This window comes from Parasteatoda tepidariorum, chromosome 4, assembly GCF_043381705.1.
Source record: "Parasteatoda tepidariorum isolate YZ-2023 chromosome 4, CAS_Ptep_4.0, whole genome shotgun sequence".
Classification (NCBI taxonomy): Eukaryota; Metazoa; Arthropoda; class Arachnida; order Araneae; family Theridiidae; genus Parasteatoda; species Parasteatoda tepidariorum.
In genome coordinates, this window is record NC_092207.1 from 101,596,975 (window position 1) to 101,619,889 (window position 22,915).

A 22,915-nucleotide genomic window follows, 5' to 3' on the forward strand; every position below is an offset into this window, starting at 1 on the left:
GGTAATAACATAGTGAAGTAAACAATATAATTTATGCTGACATTAAACTTATATACAACATTTAATAACATTTCATTTTTATTCTAAGCAGAGCGCGATGACAAGGACGTGAATTAAATATTGAAATATATTTAATATGAATTTAATATAATATGAATTAAATATTATGAATAATATTTATGAATTAACATTTATTATATTACACTGGCACTAATTTAAAATATATTTTCCAGAAATCAATTATAATTAAAAAAAAATTATCCAGCAATTTTTCGTTTTGCGGACCATTTGGCACCCCTCTCTGAGTAGCCCCCGAAACATGATGCCCCCCTTGCCCACCCCTCTCTACGCCACTGCCGATTAATTAATAATCTAACTAAACTTACTTCGCGTGGAAAGATCACTAATATTAATTTTCCAAGTAGTTTAACTATTCATTTAGGAGACTCAAAATTTCATAAGGTATTGTCACACTTTCCGGAATTGACGAACCCATCGCATGCAAATCCTACGCCTATTCCGTCAACCGTTTACCATTTTTTAGAAACTACAGGACCGCCTGTATTTTCAAAATCATGGCGCTTATCGCCTGAAATTATGAAAGCGACCAAAGAAGAATTCGATTTTCTTTTATCTCAAGGGATTATAAGACCGTCAAAAAGCCCTTGGGCCAGCCCATTACATGTAGTTAAAAAATCGAATGCTAATTGGCACCATTGCGGAGATTATCGAAAGCTTAATTCCATAACAGTTCCTGACAGATACCCAGTCCCACATATTCAGGACTGCACTCAATTATTTTACGGTAAAACCATTTTTTCAACTGTCGATCTCACGAGGGCGTATCATCAAATTCCCCCTCCAGATATTCCCAAAACAGCAGTCCATTCGGACTGTTCGAATACGTTTACATGCCTTTCGGTTTAAAAAAACTCTGGTCATACTTTCCAAAGATTTATGCACCAAGTTTTAACAGGCTTAGACTTCTGCATACCATACTTCGATGATGTGTTTGTAGCTTCAGCTAATGAAGAAGAACACATCCAACAACTTCAAGAAATATTTACCCGTTTTTCTCAGTACGGCCTTAAACTTAATCCATCAAAGTGCGTCTTAGGAAAATCATCCATTAAATTTCTTGCTTGTCTGATTTCTTCAGATGGTGTTCAACCGTTACCTGAAAAAGTACAAGCCATAGTTGATTTCCCTAAACCTTATACTGTTGCCCAACTTAAACGTTTTTTAGCTATGACAAATTTTTATCTCCGTTTTATAAAAAATGCCTCAGACACACAAGCTCCTCTAACTAAATATTTGAAAGATTCGAAGAAAACAGACAAACGTTTAATCCAGTGAACAGACGCAGCAATTTCGGCATTTGAAAGATGCAAACAAGAATTAGCTAATTTTGCTATCCTTAGTTACCAAACACCAAATCAGCAGCTTTCTTTAATGGTAGGTGCCTCCAATACCTCTATTGGCGCTGTTTTAAATACTGATACTTCTAATGGACCAAATCCCCTCGGTTTATTTTCCCGTAAGCTTTCACTAACTGAAAAAAAAATACAGTACCTATGATCGCGAATTACTTGCCATTTATGCAGCTATTAAACACTGCCGTCATAATCTTTAAGCTCAAAATTTCATAATTTTTACTGACCATCGTCGCTTAATTTATGCATTTAAAAAAAAACTCAGATTCATACTCACCACGCCAGCTTCGACAATTAGATTTTATAACCCAATTCAGTACTGAAATTCGACATGTTTCTGGAAGTGATAATGTAGTAGCCGGCACTCTCTCACGATTAAACTCAATAAACCTTCCACCAGTTGACTTTCTTAAAATTGCTGATTATCAAAAGACAGATGAGGAACTTAAAATTTTAATCTCTTCCAATAACTTATCAATAGATTTAAAACCTTTTAAAATGGGAAATAATCTCGAAATCTTCTGACGTGTCAATAAGGAAAAAGTACGACCTTATGTACCCAAGAGACTTCGCCATGAAGTATTCTGCTAATTGCACAACTTGCCACACCCTGGAAAACGCGCTACCAAGCGCCTAGTGCAAGATCGATCCATCTGGCCGTCAATGTTGAAAGACGTAACAGAATGGACTCGCTCCTACCTGGCTTGCCAACGAAATAAAGTCCAAAGACACACTGTAAGTCCATTACAGCCTTTCAACCTACTTTCTGAGAGATTTCAGCACGTGCATATCGATTTGGTTGGACCCCTTCCACCCTCTGATGGTTTTAACTATTTGCTGACGTGCGTTGATCGCTACACTAGGTAGCCGGAGGCCATCCCTCTCAGTGACGTCTCAGCGGAAACAGTATCCAAGGCCTTCATCGCTCATTGGGTATCTCGCTTTGGAGTTCCTGCTATCTTGACTACAGACCAAGACCGACAATTCCAATCCCATCTCTTCTCCTGCCTGAAGTCTATGTTTGGGATACAACGAATCCGCACATCGGTCGGTTGCACATCGATCATCGGTATGCACATCGGTATCAAACGGTATGGTTGAACGGTTCCACCGTACTCGGAAGCAAGCTCTTCGGTGCCACAACACTAAATGGACTGAATCTTTACCAGTAGTTTTACTAGGACTGCGAACTTGCTTCAAGGAGGATCTCAATGCATCTTGTGTTGAGATGGTCTATGGACAAACTGTCGTTTTACCTAGAGTGTTCTTTGAGCCGCCCTCCGATGCTCCAAGTGATCCTTCAACTTATCTTTCGAAACTTAGGGAAACCTTCAGAAATCTAAAACCTACACCTGTGTCCTGCCATTCAAAATCATCATGCTTCGTATATCCAACTTCAGAAACGTGCTCCCATGTGTTCGTAAGAATCGATGCCTTGAAACCTGCACTGTCATCACCTTATGATGAACCTTTTGAAGTTCTCCATAGAACTGAAAAACATTTCACGATTAAGAAAAATGGGAAGGAAGCCACCATAAGCACTAACCGTCTCAAACACAGAATCAACAACATCAGATCCCACACTAGAGGAAAGAACATACTCAGCAGTTTCAACGCCTCAAGTTCCACCATGAGCAGGGTGAATTTTTACCTGTTATGACNATGTTCCGGCTCCTATAATTTCACCTTTACTTGGGGATACAAAAAAAAACACTTGCACTTCAACTTACAGTGACTCATGTTCAGAAACAATTTTTCTTCCAGCAACCAGCGCTACACATCAGTTTACCTCGTGTACTGGTTGGTGATGAATGTCTACCCAATAATCTTAATTTTTTTTTGTATTTTTATTTGAAATTTCTTAATTATGTTTAAATTAAATTTATTCTTTAAATTTTAATTGGTAATTTGTTTTAATGTTTATAAAAACTTAATTTACCAAAGCTTCACAGAAATTTAATAGGTTTCACATATTTTATTGTTTTCATTTAAAAAAAAAAAAAAAAACAGAATTCTTTCAAAGTTGTACCTCTTTTTTTTTACTTTTTCAAACCTTTTTATTGTACTCTCATACATTCTTGGATGCTATCGATAATTTTAAACAAATAATGAAACAATTTAAAGGCAAGTGGTAAATTGACTTTTAAAATAACCGAGTCAGTTAAATAGTGCGGACATTAAGTAGTAGCAACCTTTTCTTATTTGTTAAGTATTGGTATATCGATTGAAGGAAAATGTTTTAATTATTCTTATCTTCACGCTAGATTACCTTTAGTTTTGAAACATTTATTTGTCGAAAATTTCAATTTTTAAACATACTAGAAGATAGAATGGTATCTTAGCGACAAAATAAACAACAAATAACTTCATATAGTAACGTACAGATGCTTTATTATGAGTTAATATGACTTGTAGATATTGATCTTTTAAATTCTAAACCTAGATCTGAATGATGTATCTTCATCAGTTTTAATAAAAATGTTTGAACATAAGACGTATGGTTCGATTTTCGAAATTGAAAATGATTCTCCAAATTATATATATATATATTAAATATTTAATGTTTTTCTCGTAGCGAAATATTTGATCTATAAGCAAACATTAAAAAAAAAAACATATTCTTTGAAATTTTCTTACATTTCGTGCAAAAGACTAATTATTGTTATTACTTTTTTTTTGTATCTGACGATAAAAATTAGAAAGTATTGTGAATGTTGTTTAAATATAAAGGAAATTATCGTGTGTGGGAATGCCTTTATTTTGAAAAAAGAAAATAAATAAATGAATGTATTGTGGAAAAGCATGAAGTGTTTCTTAATTCGGAACTGTGAATTTTTCTCCTTGAAACAATTTCTAACTTGCCATCAGTATTTTAACTCATTCGGAAAAAAAGTCAATCTAACAAGATTAATAAGGAGCAAGCAACAGCACATTTCCAATTCTTCAACTGTCGATCAAGTACAAAAATCTTCTGTACCATAGCAGCATTTCTCCATCAGATTTCACCTTCGGCGTTTTAATAATTAAATGGTTAAATAATGATTATTGCGTTTTTTATTATTTGATTAAACTAAAAAATTTAGATTTCATTTCAGTTGAGTGTGAAATGATTAGAATTTTTTGTTTGATCAGCAAATTTCAGTTCGGTGACAACAACTGATTATAGAAACTTCTGATAGAATCTTCTGAGCAACAAATGAAGATAAAATATGCAACCGAAAAGTTTCTTCTTTGATATAAATCCTTTCCTTTTATTGAAAATGTCAAGTGAGGTATTTATGACCCAGGCAATAAATAAGGACTATGGTTATGGCTACTTTTGGAGACTAATGGCTCTGCTGGGAATTCGAATAAAAGATTCCAAAAAGAATATTGGATTTTCCAATGCTTGCAGAACTTTTGTTACATCGCCATCAATATTTCTCTTTCTCATCGATATTTTCTACATAACCCCTGCTTCAATCACTGCCCTGCTGAAAGGAGATTTAGAATTCAGAGCTTTATTCCCGTTATTGATTGTAAGCCAACTTTCAAACATGTTATGGTTCAGCATGTATCAACGACGTTATCAACTCAAGAAATATTTGGAAAAGCTGACCTACTACTCATTCAAAACTTTACACGTCACTTTGAATCAAAATTTTTTCATGAATACCGTCTTAATAACATTTTTCGTTACGCAAGTGCTAATTTATATAGCCTTACCGCTCATAATGATTTTATTCCCACATGAGTCAGATGCCATTTGGCTTATGTATTATGATGCGGGTTATTCATTTTGGTTCAACTTAATACGTTTTATAATCGCCACTGGTTATTTCTTTGAACTTTTAACCTTTCCAGGTATTATAACAATTCTTTTAAGCGCACTTTATTATCGCTTGAATTTAATACTGGACCAGTATTTGAAACGATTGGTCAAATCTGCACATAATAAAATAGGCATTGAATTTATACAAGATTATTCGACCTTGGTCGATATCGCTTATTTGTTGGATGATATTCTCCAAGCTCCTTCATTTTTAGTCGTAACCATCCAGCTACTGTTAATGTTCAATTCACTTTCAGCCCTACTACTTTTAGGGAAAGAAGAATTAACAGAAAGTGCCATATTCGAAAATGTGACATTGTTAAGTTTTTCTGTGTGTTTTCTGGTTTTGGTCTCTTTAACAGCATCTTCAGTACCTATAACCTTTAAAAAAATTCAAAGGAATTTGGAAGATTTATATGACACTAAATTGCAACAATCCAGCAAAATAACACGCAAATTGATTATAATTAAGGCGATGGCCGAGAAAGAAGTTGTTGCAATGTCTGCAGGTGGTGTGAAACAATTCACAAGAAATTATGTTCTCTCAATCTTTGGGGCATTTTTTACTTTTGCTCTTCTTTTCATTAATATAAAAAGATAATAGATATAAGCTAATTGCGAAAAAAAATTTGAAATTTTGCTATTCTTTTCATCAAAGCAAAAAAGCAGTAGTCCGTAATCTTTGATCTTTGAGTGACTACATATGCTAGACCTGAAAGCAACCACTCACCACGAGGCGAGTCAACAAAAAAAAAAGTGCCGACTTAAATTAAATAAACAACTATTCTCTTTTCCCCATCTTTTTTTTTTCTTTTCTTTTTTTGAAATTTTTTTATTGCTTAATGAATTTTCTTGCTTGGTGAAGTCAAGTTAGTATGTTTAACTTAATTTTGTTACATATTTATATGATTTTTATTGTTAAATTATTTTTTTTTATAGTCGTAGAATATTTCTACTTTAAGTTTTTCTCATAAAAAAATATAATTTATTCCAAGCAGATGTATATAAAGCGAAAAGTGGGTATAAAATATCAATATTGGTCACCGCAAGTAATTAGGTTACTAAGTTATTAGAGCCAACCGGTCACTGATGGCTAGAATATTTAAATTTTCTGGTCTGCTTTTAACATGGAATTGTGAAAAGCATTATATTTTTATGAAATTTAGAGTTATAAAACAATTTAACACGAATTATGTTCTCTCAGTTTTTGATGATTTCTTTTTTTCAAATTTTACTCTTTATTTCATTAAATAAAAAGACAGTACTATGGATTGTTTAAGTTATTGCATAAATAAAAAGAATATTTTTATTTTTTTGTAATTTAATTACGAAAGCTATTATAGAATGTGAAATTGTTGCTATTAACATTGAAGTGAGAATAATAAAATAGTTTTTTGTATGGAGTTGAAAAATAGTTTGCATAAAATTATACTAGTTCATTCTTGGGTAATGCTTTCAAATTTTGAATAAAAAAAAAATAGCAATATGTAATCTGTGAGGTATTACAGAAAAAAACTGTGAGGTATTACAGATTGTTGCTATTAACTTAAGAGTTGCGAAAGATAATATGTTTTATTATCATATTTAGAATTATTTGAAAATTTATAAGAAATTGTATTCAATTAGTATTTGGTAGTTTTTTGAAATTTTGAATAAAAAGCTGGAATTAAAATAAAAATCTGGCAGTTTGAAATCTTTCAGCTATTACATACACAATTTATTGCTATTAACATTGAATTGTGAATATAAAATGTTATCACGTCATTTACATATGTCAAACAATTTTCTTGAAATTCTTTCTTTATATGTTGAACCCTTTTTGCACTCATTATTTCTTAATATAAAAATATAGCAGTACGCTTAAGTGCGAAAAGAGAGAAAGAAAAACACCTTTAATAACTTTTGTTATAAATGATCTCGTATTAGGGACTCAATTTTAATGGTTTGAGGGTCGTCTCACCACCTAACTTTAAAACATGATAATTAATTAGCGCAGGCGATATTTTAAGTTTGGAAATCAGGTACAATAAACTTTTTTTTCTCTGAATAAACATTTATTTTGATTCATGGCCCTCAAAAGAGATAGTCGCAATTTGGAAAATAGGATCCATTCAGTTTAGACCATTAGTGAGATCAATAGAAAGTTTAAGATCCCTGCTTAATGTTAGTTTCATTATTTTGCGTATTTCGTTATAGACCGGGAAATTTTTAAGTGAATCGGAAAACTTTTCAATACAACTATAAAATTTGTTTATCCAAAATATTTCTAAACTATTATTAATTTGCCTATATAAATAATTATTTTTATCTATTAATTTTTTTATCAGTAATGTCAGTACATACATTTTAACACAATTTCAAATGACGTCATTTTAAATGACAACTTTCAAAGTAGTTTTTGAGAAATAAACACCTAAAAAGCAGAGACTTTTTTTTAAAAAATTTATCAATCAGAAACTATTCGATTAATATTTGCACAAAAAAATTTGTCATTTTGCTCAGAAAAGCTTGTCATTCATTTGCATTTAAAATTATGTAAAAATGCGTGAATTCAAAAAATTACCGACCATTGTTAAAAATAATAAACAAATAATTACTTTATTAAAAAGTACTTTTTTTACACGAAATTATCTATGGGTAGTCAAAGTGTTGCCTACCCAAGTCAAAATTTAGGATGGTCCCATCAAAATATTTTGATGGTTTATGTTGATTTCAATGCAATTCATGATGGTCCAACATCATTTGATGGTCACTGTACCAAAGTAAATAATTTACAATAACTTATGTACCGATGTTAAATTAATTATAAATTAAATTGAGAAGAAAGGGATGTTGTGATTAAAATATATTATATACAGAGAATTGGGTTATAAAATTTGATAGAGGTATTCAGTCGATAAAGTTTAAGACAATCAAAGAAAAATAAAAGAGATTAATTAAATAATGAAATTTGATAATAACTTTGGATCATCATTAATTGATGGAAAGAAAGGCCAAAAATGATCGAAAATAGTGGAGGGAAACATTGCTAAAGTGCCACGTGAATTAACCCAACAGCAAGGGCTCGTGGTCAAGATGAAGTTAAAGGACGACTGAATAACATCTATAAGATTATACACCACAATAAATAAGTTGTAACTACCCTCTAGTCAAACAAATACAAATAAGGATGGAAGAGAGTCACTCACCTCGATAGACAATCATGAAAAAAACATCTCTGAGTCTTCGTCGTGGAATGACTACACCGTAAAAAAAAACAGTGAGACAGATTCTCGAAACACATTGTATTTATTATATTTTTACAGGGGACAAACAAATACCCTGAGTGAGGAGGGATGTAGTTAAACAATTTTGGGAAGGAATTGGCCAAACTCAAAAATGATCTAAAATGAAAGTGATAAAAGAGAAAGCAAAAAAATGGCAAAAAAAAATGTAGCTTTGGGGTGGTTTGGCATGGCTCGCTGACCAGGGTGGTCAGCCGCACCGCAATCCCCGGGAGAAGTGTACTTGGGTGCAAATAGTACTCCCACATATACCAAATAAGGTGCCAAAGGGAAGAAGTTCCCAAAAAAGGAGTGAACACCCCAAAAATTCTAGGAAAATCTAGAAAATCCGGCTGGAAGAATCACCACGTGCAAAATTGAAGGTTACGTGAAAGTGATGGGAAAAGAAGTTAAGTGGTGACGTAAATTAGAATGTGAGGGAAAAGAATGTCGTCCTTGAAGGACAGTGGGGTCAGGCGACCTTGAATTGTAAAAGGTGAAAAAAAGAGAAAGACACAAAAAATGCGTTGCTAACGTAAAAGTAAAAGAAACATTTCCAATTCTCTTCACAGAAAAAAAATGGGTAAAAAAAATGAAGAGAAATAAAATAGGAAAAGTACAAATACTATCAACTATGAAAGATTAAATTAAATTTAAATTACTGACATAAAAAAATCGTCACACAACACTGTGACAGTCACCATTATCCAACATTTTCCATTATGCGTTCATGGTGTTTGTTACGCCATCAAACTTCCATCATTACTTGATGAAAACTGAATGCTACTTTAATACTATGATGGTTAACTATCAAGCGAAGTTTAATTCTCATGGACCCACAATCCTTGATGGTCCATAATGGTTCCCACACTATACATTTCCATGATGGGAATTCTTGTTGGTTCTCATGAATATAAAATCAAAACAATTATTATTATTTTTTTTATGTTGAACCATCATAAATCGGTCCAAATTCCTTCATTGGGATGATGGTTCTTCATGATCGTACCAGCATTTGATTTATTAGATACAATGATGGAAATTCGTGATGGTCCATAATGATACAACAACGCATCTCCATGGTTCATCTGGAATATACCATTCAAACAATTTGTTTGTTTTTTTTTTACGTTGGCCCTTAAAAAATCAGACCGAAATTGGTTCATGATCATTCCAACATTTGGTTTCTTAGAAACTATGATGGAAATTGCTGATGGTTCAATACGAACAAACCATCATAAATCAGTTGTTGGCCCATCATAAAAAAGTCAGTCTGAATTGAGGTGATGGTTACTTACGTTGGTTACTATCAAAAATTGAATAGTTTATGATGGAATTATTGATGGTTATCATCAAGATTATGTTGGTCCATCGATGGAAAACCATCGAAAATTTTGACTTGGGAAGAAGTAATTAATTCGTGAATACAATGTGGAACAGCTAAAAGAGTAAAGGTGAAGTTCAGTTGCAATGAGTGATTAGTTTGAATCAATAATAGTCAATGAAACGGTTAAGATTAAGAAAGGGATCATAATTATTTCATTATTTATTTTTGTTACTGTACGAAAAATAAGCTGTTAAAGGAGAAGACCAGAATCAAAAAATCTGCAAAACGATCATTTATACCTCTGAATTGATCTTTTAAATAATGAAATGTGCTTTTGATTCATGGATATACAGAGGTCAACGTGGAAGTACAGAAAAATGTGGACAATGTTGAACGGTCAAGTTCCACTAGGTGGCGGTACATTAAAGATAATTTCCTTTTATTTCATAATGTATTTTATTTAAAAATAAGGAGAATGACTATAAAAGTATCTGAGAGTAGATTACAATTTCCAATTAATTAAATTATTCAGCAACTTTTCTTTAAAAGAAACAAAATAGATTGTAATTGTTTTTTTCAATTAAAATTGGCACACATGAGAGCTGTAAAAAATGGATACTTACGAATTATCAATCAAAAAGAACACAAATAATAACAAATTTAACTTATCGACAGATTTGTAACAGCTTGCTTTTCATTACAAAATATCAATGTTAATGTTTTTTTTTTTTAATTTACTATTGGAAGTATTGAGAACCCAAAACACCGTGTTTTTAGTATTTTGTATAGAATCAAAGACAAAGAATTATATATAATGTTGTCTATCATATCTATTGTCTATTATATGTATCGAATAGAAATAGCTTGACGAATTGAAACTTAGCATGGAATCAATTACATAATTACAGCGAGCAAATATTATTAAAATAGCCATGATAATAAAATGGGGAAACAACTGCCGTAACTTAGCAACAAGTTGTCCATAGAAACAAACTGAATAGAAATTATGGATTAAAATTGAACATGGTTCTTTTTAATGAAATTTTTTTAAACTGTTTGTTGGATGTATTTCTTGAACATTAAAAAAAGTTCTTTGTTGTTCATTTTAAACCTTTTAATTCAACGGAAAAATTCTAGGTAAAATGAGTTGCGTTCACAATTTATCTCTATCTTCAAATCTAATAAATTGAAATCTACAAACTTCCTTTCAAACCTATTTAAATGAGAGAGAGAGAGAAAAAAAAGACTTATTTGAAATATCGAGTTCTGAAATGAAATCGATTTTCTGTGAAAGAAAATATTTTAAATGGCTTTAGTGAAGATGTTCTAGAAATGCTGGTGAGTGTTCATCAAAATACTGTATAGCAAACACAAATACTGCTGAACAAATATAAATTTTACTGTTTTCATATGACACTTAATACGAATATAAGATATTACAGCACGCTTGCGAACCTTGAATAACTTATGAATAATTTCATAACTAATTTGAAAATTATTAGTGGCTTTCATTGTGGCATAATTTCCTGTTTCATAAGAAATTTGACTGTGACTAATTTCAAAGTATTTCCCACAGATTCCAATGTTTATTAAGCTTATTTGCATTTCCGAAAAGTAGTTGAACTGTGGGACTCAAACATAGAAGATAAATATTCTGTAGACCTACAGCAAGGAGGAAAACTATATGTAAAGTGAAAGATAAGGATGCATGAAAAATAAAATAATGAATAATAAATTTGTTAATTATCTATCAATTAATAAGTTTAAAGCATACGATTGGTGAAGACAAAATTATGAACGTGAATTCAGAGTAATCTAAGAAACAGGGGAGTTCGCCCAGGATAAATCTGACAAGCTTTTATCATATTTGACTAAATCTTGAAAACTTTATCTTTGACTATATTTTAAAATTTTCATCTTTAATTAAGTCTTTTAAAAAATTTAATATTGAAATTTTATCTTTGACTGAAGATTGGAGTTTAATCCTTGACTAAGTAATGAAATCTTATTTTAGCAAAATCTTTAAAACTTCACCTTTGTCTAAGTTTTGAAATTTTCGTCTTACATTAAATCGTTTAAACTTTATTCTTTATCTTAACTAAAATCTTACTATTCGAACAAGAATATGAATGTGCATTTTTGCTTTTATTTATTTTTTTCTTAAACTGTAAGAGCTCATTATTAGTTGTTGTATTTTTTTCATTTATTTTTTAAAGAATATTGTTTATCTCAGGCAATAATTATTAAATGCTTTGCCAGCAAACATGCTCAGCTCCACAGATGTTTGCACTGCTTTTATAAGTTAATGTGATGAAAATATTGCATAAAAAATTGTTGAAACTTAAAAAATAGGATATAACCATTTAGAAAAATTATGTTTAAGCCAAGCGCAATGGAATCTGGTTATGGATATTTGTGGAATATTTTAACGATTCTTGGCATATCAGTTCCCAATTCCGTCAGAAAACCCGAATTTAAAGGCTCAACTAAATCCTATTTCAAAATTTTGTTTATCTTATTTTTTCTTATGCTTCTCTGCTATTTTTTATATGAATTGGCAGTATTAGCTAGCGCTATGGAAATACGGACGTTCTTTCCTCTTTTGATTGTCTGCATTCTATCAAATGCATTGTGGGTAACTGTTTATAAGCGCCGATTTCGTATTAAAAAGTTATTAACTCAGATGCACCAGTTTTCGAACATTAATCTTCATCAGACATACAATCGGAACTTCCTTTTAAACATAATACTGTTAGTTTTTTTAACTGTTAAATTCAACTTGTTTATATTGTTAATTCTTGGTCAAAAATTCAATCCAAATTCAACCGACTATTCATACGATTACGGAACAATTGATAACATATGGAACAAAATATATCAATTTCTGATGACATTTATTTATGAATTTGAATTTTTGTCATTACCCTGCTTTATGACTTTACTCATATGTGCGCTTTATAATCATTTTAGTTTTCTCCAGGGACTTTATGAAAACAAACTACTCACTTTCTTCAAAGATAATGTAATCATTGATTTTGTGTTCGAGTACTCTACTTTGATAGACATTGCTTACAGTTTGGATGATATTTTGCAAGTTCCCGCCTTTCTGATTGTTGCCATTCAACTTCTTCTTATGTTTAATAGTCTCCAAGCTTTGGTGATGGTAAAAGAAGTCTGGTTACCGGCATTCTTGACAGAAACTTTGTTGATGATGATAATTCCTGCTTTTGCCATTTTCATACTGGCTTATGTGGCTTCAGTTATATACATAAAGATGAAGAATATAAAAATGATGTTAGAAGATTTATATGATAAAGAACTGCACCAAACAAAGCAAAAATCTCGAAGTTTATCTATCATTAAAGCGATGGCCGAGAAAGAAATTTTCGCCATGTCTGCATGGGGAATGATATATTTTACCAGGAATTATATTCTATCTGTATTCGGAGGATTTTTTACGTATGCTCTTTTATTCATTAATATCAAACAGGATCCACTATCGAAATGTTAGGAACTTCTGGGAATGTTTATTTATTTTTGGAAATCTACTGTCCATAATTTGTAATTTCTTGTGCGATTATGTAGTGCCGTCACAAACATTGATTGAAATCTACGGTTCATTATCTAACATTTTTGAATATTGTATGCGTATATATTTATAAATAGTTATGTCTTATTCATGAAAAATAATGCAAAAAACTGCAGTATGAAAACAAAGGAAAATGCATCAAATACAATGTAATATTGTATCGTCTTTGAAACTTTCTCACTTCCAATCTAATAGTGGGACTATGCAATTGATCTGTGTGAAATAACATTTAACTTTGTTATTACAACCATAAAAATGTGCAGATTGTCTCTCATAAAATTCAGGTAATTAATATGCATTTATTTATTATTCCGATTTCACTATTGGATGCATAATTATTGTAACATGAATAAACGTTTTTTTTTCCTTTCATTATATTTTATTTATTAACACATAGTATTTATCTCTTTTTCAGGACAATAATTATGTGGCCTTTCGCAGTATCAAACCAGCAGCATCCCATCACTATCTCGTTGTCCCAAAAAATCACATTAAAGACGCTGTTGGATTAAAACCTCATCACATACCCATGTGTAAGAAATGTTCTACTGTATTGCTATTACGATATTTATGTCAAAATATTCAATTTCGTGCAATATATACAATACTTATCTAAATTTCATACTAATAGCAAAGATCTTCAAAAAAGTATAAGAAAATATAACAAAACTATCACAGCTGTATTTTCAGTTGATTCTGGTAAAACAAGGTATGTAACAAGAAAGTAAAACAAAAGAACAGAATGAAATTTTGTATAATAAAGGTAATATACACATGCAGAACTCGCGGTTGCTTTTATAGTGACAGAACTTAACGTCATCAGCTATCCTCCTAAAAGTTCGGTTCTTATTTATCTGAAGAATTTTTAAAATAACGTTTCGATGAGAAATAATTGAAAGTCGTTTGCCACATAAGAAAAAGTGTCGTTTGAAATCTTCGAGGTTCTGTAACTGTAACCGCAACCGTGAGACCGGAATCATCATTTTAAACTTTTTCTGATCATACAATTAATACCTTCAAAAAATTTTGTTTTTCATTGTCAAAAATGATATGCTTGGCAGGTGTATAGGTTGGCTTAATTATTCATACTGTATGTCTCAAAAAGAATACAACAAACATGTGATTGCTGGTTTTAACCACGCTAATTTTTAACATGGTTAAAATCTGCCACTTGAATTGACCCAAAATTGTGTAAACATTCACACTATTAAATATTCCAACTCTACCGAAAATTAATACTCTCAGTATTAATAATAGAGATTCTGACTTATTAATTTTACTTTAATCATTGTTATTGTAATATTTTATTATTAATACATTATTGTTTAAAAAAAACTAATAATTAATCATTTAAAATTTATATCAATGAAATAAAAATAAATAAATTAATTAAGCAGTTTCTCTTTTTTATTTACTCAAACAAAAAGGGTAGATACTATAAAGAAAGTGTCGGAAAATATTTTGTTTCACGTGAAAGTAATTTATTATTATTATTCCAGTGGAGCAAATGGAATACATCGGAAAAGAAGTTTTGAGCCAACTTGGAGGAGATCTAAATTCCAGCAGGTATTACATATTTATCTATACAAGGGGTGATCAAATGAAAAGGTACGAAACGACACGGTGCATACAAATGTAGACTTTATTCAAAATATACACCATAGGCCTGGGCACAACGATCCCACTGATGAACAAGCAGCAGGATTCCTTGATCCCAGAATTCCTGTGGCCGTGACGAGACCCAGTCCTTCACAGCGTCCATGAGTACGTTGTCCGAGTTGAAGAGCTTCCCTTTCAGGTGTTTTTTCAGTGGACCAAACACATGGAAATCGCAGGGCAACATGTCCGGACTGTAGGGCGGATGGTCCAACGTCTCCCACTTGAACTTGGCCAGTTCCATGTGTGTGACTCTGGAGACAGGTGGACGCGCGTTATCGGGGCCGAACCACACCCTCCGTGAGCAGCCCCGGTCTTTTGTTCTTGATGGACCTGCGTAGGCGTCAAAGTGTCTCACATGGGAGTTAATGGTTTTTCTGTTCTCGAGGAAATCGGATAACACCTCGCTTCTCCTCAATCGTCGAATTTTGCAACGCGAACGCCATCCTGTCCTCATACGGGCTGCCGCATCATTTGGACGCCAATTATGATAAGAGCCTCTGCTCTCTCCAGCGCATGCGCGCACCCGCGCAGGCTCCGATCGCAGTCAGAGTCTCCAATCGCATCCCGANGAATTTTGCTACGCGAACGCCATCCTGTCCTTATACGGGCTGCCGCATCATTTGGACGCCAATTATGATAAGAGCCTCTGCTCTCTCCAGCGCATGCGCGCACCCGCGCAGGCTCCGATCGCAGTCAGAGTCTCCAATCGCATCCCGAGATGTCTCGCTACGTTCTCCCATAGCGGAATATACAAATATTCAACTGTAACGTTTTTACGTCGTTTCGTACCTTTTCATTAAGAATAGTGCAGATATTAACTCACACCATAAAAAAAAACTAAAATACTCATAGAATTTCTAATAAAAAAAATACTGCAATGGATGCATTTTATTATAGACTTGGATATCATTGGCCCCCTTTCATATCTGTGCCTCATCTTCACCTACACGTGATATCGCCAGAATGTGAATTGTCCTCTAGGTCACATATCCTTTTCAAACCAGGCACCAGGTGGTTCCGAACAGTAAGTCGTACTATACATGTATGCTCATATATAACATTAAAAGCTTCAATTGATGTTATTCCTTTTCTGTAAATCCTTTTATTTTATTATTCTAATCGAAACACTTTCTCACACTTTTAAATTCACATCGTGTCCTTAAATCTATTTTTGGCTTAAGTATGCATTCATTAAAAGTAAGACATCTTTCCCTTTGCTCATTGTGGGAATCGCGCGACCTATTTAATAAACCAATTTTATTTTTATTTTATGACCGCCGTTGAACAGCTGACCCAATTTTTGGGTTTACGACTACTAATGTTCAATTGCCGTAGCCTTGTAATTTTGAACCAATCCAGAAGACAAGGGAATTCCTGGATCAGTATCCCCAGATGTATTGATTTGTTATGGGAGCATGGAGGACTTTGAGACTCGACATATTTAACGTGCATCAGTCACCATTTACTACACAGGGAGTCTTCGACCGGCGGGGACCGAACCCACGAATTCTTAGACATGGGCCCGGCACCCCACCGACCAGGCTATCCCGGCCTTGTAGCGACAATTTATCAGAATTATTGTTGTACCGCACCTGTGGACCTGCTACAAGGGGAGTATTAGTTGATTATGGCAGTAAATAGAAATCATTTGTCATAATTGGATTTGGTGTTTACCAATATCTTTTAGTTGTTCCGTCATGGTGTTGTTCATCGCCTGTAAACTATTGAATTTGAAAAATTAGTATCATGAGAAACAAACTTATCAATTTTGACTTACTGCCTTAGTACAAGATTAGAAACTTATGTTATCGCTAATTGATTGCGTACCCTATGTTGGTGCTTTAGTTATTTAACCTAATTAGGTCCATATTGATCAGTTTGCACCTTGAGATAGTCACAGAGTGCTGCAGTTGGTGTTTATCCGGATTAAAGATGATTGGGAGAAACTTTGTGTGTCAAATTTGAGCCGATACCTAGATCTTGAATAGCCTACTGTTAAAACTATCACATCAGATGTTATTTACTAATTTTACATTGATTGACTAGCAACGTTACATTACAGACTCAATGGATGGACATCGACAATAACAGTACAATATAAAATAGCTAGTCACGTCACAGTTTTTTTAAAATTTTTTTTATTTTTTACATTTAACATAAATGGCCATCACGGGTAGCTGAAAAGCTTCGGACTCACTGTCCCCAGGGACTGGGAGCAGGGTCAGTGGTGAGGCGTGTGTGGTGATCATTCTTGTTGGCTGCTATTGTGAGCCAGTCCGTGGTTGATTGTGGGGGATGTATGTTTTGTTTATGTTGTGTTGTGTGTTTTACCTATTTTTATTATGAGTGGTAGTTGAGGCAGTGTTTCGGCGGAATGTGAACTATAAAACTTACCAAAGTCATAAATGGTGGTAGCTTAGTAGAAATTAGTAATTAAGTTGGCTGACTCATCCCCCACCTTTTTTTTCCTTTAAATTTACATGAATAGCCATCACGGGTAGCTGAAAAGCTCCTGGCACACTGCTTGCCCCCAGTGTCTAGGAGCAGGGTCAGTGGTGAGGCGTGTGTGGTGATCAACCACGTTGGCTGCCATTGTGAGCCAGTCCGTGGTTGATTGTGGGATATATGTGTTTTGTTTTGAGACTATGTATCAGTGTTAGTCATAGAGATTTTGGGAGTTTTGAGAGACATAGGGATATCAGTTAGGTTATATTTGGCCAATATTTTTACCACTATGGACGCTAGTTGGTCTGCTAAAGACCCATCTGTTGTTAAGCTCTTGTACCTTGGGTAAAATGATCATAATATAGATTAGTGTATTATTGTGTGTGCGTTTATCGACAGTTACTCTTGTTTGTGCAGATCGAGCTTGAGGGCTTTCTTTTTTTCTTTTTTAAGCCTCACGGACAACAGCTTGTGTTGACTGACTGCCTGCCAAATGTTTGTTGATCAGGGGTGGGGCCAGAGTGTGTTTTTATGCTGCAGCAATGGTTTGCCTAGAGCCCTGACTGCTCATGTTTGTATTTGCTGCCAGTATTTTTACGAAGTTATTATTAGGTTTATGACATATTGTCTGTAATGTTCCTGGTTATGGCAAGAATATTTATTAGTTTTTGCATAATATGCTTGTTTAATAAACCAATTGTAATTATTAAAATTTCCCTCTTTCCCTAAATCGCGACATTTTACTGATTTTTTTTGCAAGATTTTCCCTAACATTTAGGCTGAAGCACGATGAAATTGTGGCTCATTTTCTTTCGTCTTACATCTCGAAATGATGAAATAAAATAAATTACGAAAATAATTCACAATTTTAAAAACTTAAAATAATAATGCTTCCCATGGAAAAACGCGCAAAGCAGCAGTGAATCCGAAAGGAATTGAAACAAGAGAAACATTGAAATTGCCCCCTCAAGACGTCACCTTCGATTGTCATATTTATACAATTTTTTTTTCATATTTCAATGTTTCTCTTAAATAAAATACATTTGTTCGCTCTCTTTAAAAATCCTGTGCCTGTTTGTTCTGCTCACACGTCCATGACTGCAAACCTTACATATATGTATATATATATTCTATATATCTTCTATATTCTATATATCTTCTATATTCTATATATATACACCGAAAAGCCAATGACCACCCTGCTAATAACATGTAGGACCGCCTTTAGCCCTCAAAACTGTGAGCACCCGCCGTGGCATTGATTCCACAAGGTACTAATAGGTAGTCTGAGGTTACTGGTACGAAGCGCTCACCAACTGGTCCTGCAATTCCCTCATATTCCGAAGGAGTAGCGTGGCAGCACGAATTTGGTTTTCCAAGTAGGACCACAAATGCTCTATTGGATTAAGATCAGGTGAATTTAGGGGCCAAGACATGACTTGAAAGTCACTAGAATGTTCCTCTAACCAATCCATGACGATTCGACCCTTATGACATGGTGCATTATCCTGTTGGTAAACACCATCCCCCGCAGGAAAAACTGTTGCCATGAATGGGTGAACCTGGTCTGCAACTATGTTCAAGTAGCTTACAGACGTCAGGGATTGTTCTATGAGGATTATGGGTCCTAATGTGCCCCATGAAAACATTGTTCCTGGGCGAGAAACCATGAAAACCTGGGTGAGCTCATTGTTATAAATGGAGGGTGGTCATGATGTAGTGGCTCTTCGGTGTATATATATACCAAGATGAGACGAAATACGAAAAAAAGATAATTAAAGATCTAAATTTAAGACTGCTCTTCTGACTAAACTATTGAGTGGGGCCTCCCTGGCCGAGCTCTATTAGGCGTGGAGGTGGAGAGTTCGAATATATTCTTTGTGATGTTCTTCTCTGTATTGTGCTATCTGTCCTTCTACTTAACAAAGGTTTATAAGCCTTAATTAAGCAGACAAACCTGCAAATGTATGTTGTACCTAACTATTCAGACTTTATTTTCTCGATAGCGGCGTTAACTCCCATATTTTTTTTAGTCAAAAACCCGTATTCTTTAATAAAGAGATAATGTTTATTCGGAGAAAATAATTTTTTTTTCTTCGTCTGATTCCGTATTTTAGTTATGAGTTAGCTCTAATTAATTTACATAGTTGACGTCAGCTCTCTGTACCATTAAGTTAGGGAAAAATCTGATCATTAGGACAAAAATTATTTTGGGTGATGTCTTTTACCTTTTTATAGGTTCATTGAGTTATCCATAAAAATAAAAAAAATTTAACATAAAATTACTCAGTGAAATTGCACCAGAATTTTTTTTATTTTCCCAACCTACTATCTTTTGTATGCAATTATATTCAGTACATCTTTATAAGATAACAGCAGAATCTATTAAAATATGCAAACGTTTGAAATTATTTACCTGATAAAGTTTCGAGGTTTTTAAACAATTCATTTGAATTGCTTGATATGCAAGCGAAAAAATGGACTCTTCCATTCAATGTGTGTTTCAAAAGAATTATTCTGAGAGGTCCCCCTTACACCGTATTGTACTGCAACTTAAAGAGTGAGTAAAGACTGAACTTAACTAAAAGAGTGTCTCTGTTCAAAGTGGAACCATACTATCGATGTATCTTGAACCATTTAATAAGGTGTTGAAGTAAACCGTAGCATTTGTTCAAGTTGAACCAATGCATTGTGTCATCAAATTTATGAAGCATTATAAAATGATTCAGTTCCTATTAAGCTTGTCAAATTCTTTACACGATATTCTACTATGTCCGCTCTTAATATTTATTTTTAGAATTCTTGTAAAAAAATGAAATAAATGTTTGTAGTTTCAAATTAAGAAAGAAAAACGTTTTCAAGTTTTAACTGATCATTACTGAGATTAATAAGAGCAAAATGATTTAAATAAACAGATTATTTGTCTCACTAGGGACAGAAATGCTCTCACCTTCTTTAAGTATTATCCTTAAATAAACTGGTTTTAGACCTCATCACTTATTATGGGTATTGTTAATAATGGGTCATAGTTTTCTCCCGCACACTAAAATAGTGCATGATTTACTAGTACGATTCAGGGTGGTCATTAAGGAGTACCTTTTATCAAACTTGGTGAGTCATTAAGTTAAGCCATTTTATCATACTTCTTAAACTTGATTATTGGATGCTATGTTTAAACTGAAAAAAATACACACTTTGTTCAATTTAACAACTTATTAAAGCTGCAGCAAATGCATTATGGTTCAAGGGAAATCTACACATGGTTAAATTGTTTTTTTTTTTGTTTTTTTTGTTATCTCTTTCCAGACTAATCAAGTGATTTCAAAACTGAATACAAGGAGTTTAGTGTCAACATTGTGAAGAATTTTGGATCATGAAATGTTGAGTGTTCGGCATTTTTAATGCTCAAGTGAAGGAAAATGTGTACTAATGCTCTTTGTATATATATATATATTTAAAATGATTATTGATATTTGTTTTGTCTTACTTGTTTGTTTGATAAAATTTTTAACAAAAGAATATTTAAATGCGTAGAACTGAGTTCATATTCTTTGTCAATCTTTACACTAACCCTAACACCTGATGTTGCTTTTAAGCATTACAAATTATTTTTTAGTTTGGTTAAAAGATATTTTTTTAAAAATTTTTTTTACTCAAACAAGGCAACGTTATCGTTCTGTTAACTACTTTTTTCGTTGTGGTTTTTATGTTTAGTTGTAAATAAAAAATTTAAACTGTTTATGTTGTACTTTAGAAGATTTAGGAGTATTTAGAAGATGTTCCGGTAAAAGGTTTGTCTAACTATCTTTTTGATGAGGTAGTTTCATTGCCCCCTCCCAAAAAAATTATATATGACATGATCCTCAATAAACAAAATATTATCCAGCTTTAATAGTTGCTGTAAATGTTACTATTTATGACAGTTGTTGTAAGAATAGGAACTATTAATCATAATTTTAACAGTTTCTGCTGATTATCCAGGTATCGGGTTATTTTTCATTTGTCATGAAAAAAAAAACTAGAATTTAACACGATAATTGCCTCACTTCCTGGAATACAAGTATTATTCATTACTTTTATTATGTTGTGAATTCGGAATCATTTGTGGAAAAAAAAGTTTAAGACAAAGAATTTTTTTTTAAATTATTAATATCTATATATATAATTCTCTTACGCGGCGACAAAAAAAAAGCCTCATTACAACTCCCCGAATGGCAACGCTAGAAAATCGACCAATGATTACTGCTGAAAATGTCACATGCCAGATCCAAATGAGGAGGCTCAACATATAGCTCTTTTAAAAACGGAAACTGAAATAACAATTCAGCCGCGGCAATCTCATACTATTAAGCTAGGCAGAAGTGAGTAGTCGTTGTCGATAGATCTCTATTTTAGTATTTTGTCGAAAGCGCTTTTTTTCACGAATTTATTTGACGATTTTTGATTTATATCACGAATTTATTTGTTTTATTATTGTTATTAGTTATTCATTGAAAAATGAGTCTCAGTCACTGAGTTTTTATTTGAATTCAAATTTATTTNAAGTTTGCAGCGAGCGAAGCAAACCATATAAGATTGCGTAGCAATTTTCGGGGGTTGGCAATCGTTAGCGAGCAGGGAGCGCAGCCCACTAGTTTTTTTAAATAATTCTTAAATAATAGATTACTCTAAATCTATGATATCAAAAATCTAATACAATAAAAAAATCTCAGCGAAGTCTACGACAGATTGATGATTTTTCTGAAATTTAGCAGTTTAAAATAGTCTGGTGACTGCTTGCATGCTAGGAGGAGGAATTAAAAAAACGATGCTCTGTATTAGGGAAGCTAAAATAAAAAAAAATAAAAAAAAAATAAAAAAAAAAACGCTTTCGTAGTTTAATATTTGCGTTTTGTTTTCCGCATAAAAACTGTGACACTTTTGGAAATGTAAAATTGCTATGATGCATGGGAAAAAAAGAACAGAGGAAATGAAAATTTTGAATACACGATAATTATTAACTGTTAATCTTGTTTTATATTTTATTTTTTTATTACTGTCGTTGAACAGCCGATCCAGTTTTAGGGTTTACGATTACTAATGTTCAACTCCGTAGTCTTGTTATTTTGAACCCAATCCTGAAGACAAGGGAACTCTCGGATCAAGTATTGGAACTAACCCGCATTTGCGTTACTTGGAGAGGAAAACCTCCCACGGTTTGTCTGACTGCAAGGGGACTTTAATGGATCATGATTCGTCAACACTATGATCGGTGCAATCTGGATGAGGAATTCGTATCGACGAGCCATCGCTGGGAATTGAACCCGGTTTCCCTCATTGGAAGGCTATCCTCTGAACCATCACTGCTCTTTAATCTAATTTTAGAAAATAACACGAGTGTGAAAGATA

At 33.0% G+C, this 22,915-nt stretch overlaps 1 protein-coding gene across 1 annotated transcript in view; it reads left to right on the plus strand.

The window, feature by feature from the left end:
* The window catches only part of LOC107438832 (adenosine 5'-monophosphoramidase HINT3), a 35,033-nt gene extending 13,985 nt beyond the window's left edge, over positions 1-21,048 (plus strand). The window contains exons 2-5 of the mRNA XM_016051212.4: positions 13,839-13,956; positions 14,923-14,989; positions 15,980-16,106; positions 20,834-21,048. Of these exons, the coding sequence (XP_015906698.2) occupies positions 13,839-13,956; positions 14,923-14,989; positions 15,980-16,106; positions 20,834-20,887 (366 nt within the window). The 3' untranslated portion in view covers positions 20,888-21,048. The remainder of the gene's footprint in view (positions 1-13,838; positions 13,957-14,922; positions 14,990-15,979; positions 16,107-20,833) is intronic.
* The last annotated feature ends 1,867 nt before the right edge of the window (positions 21,049-22,915 follow it).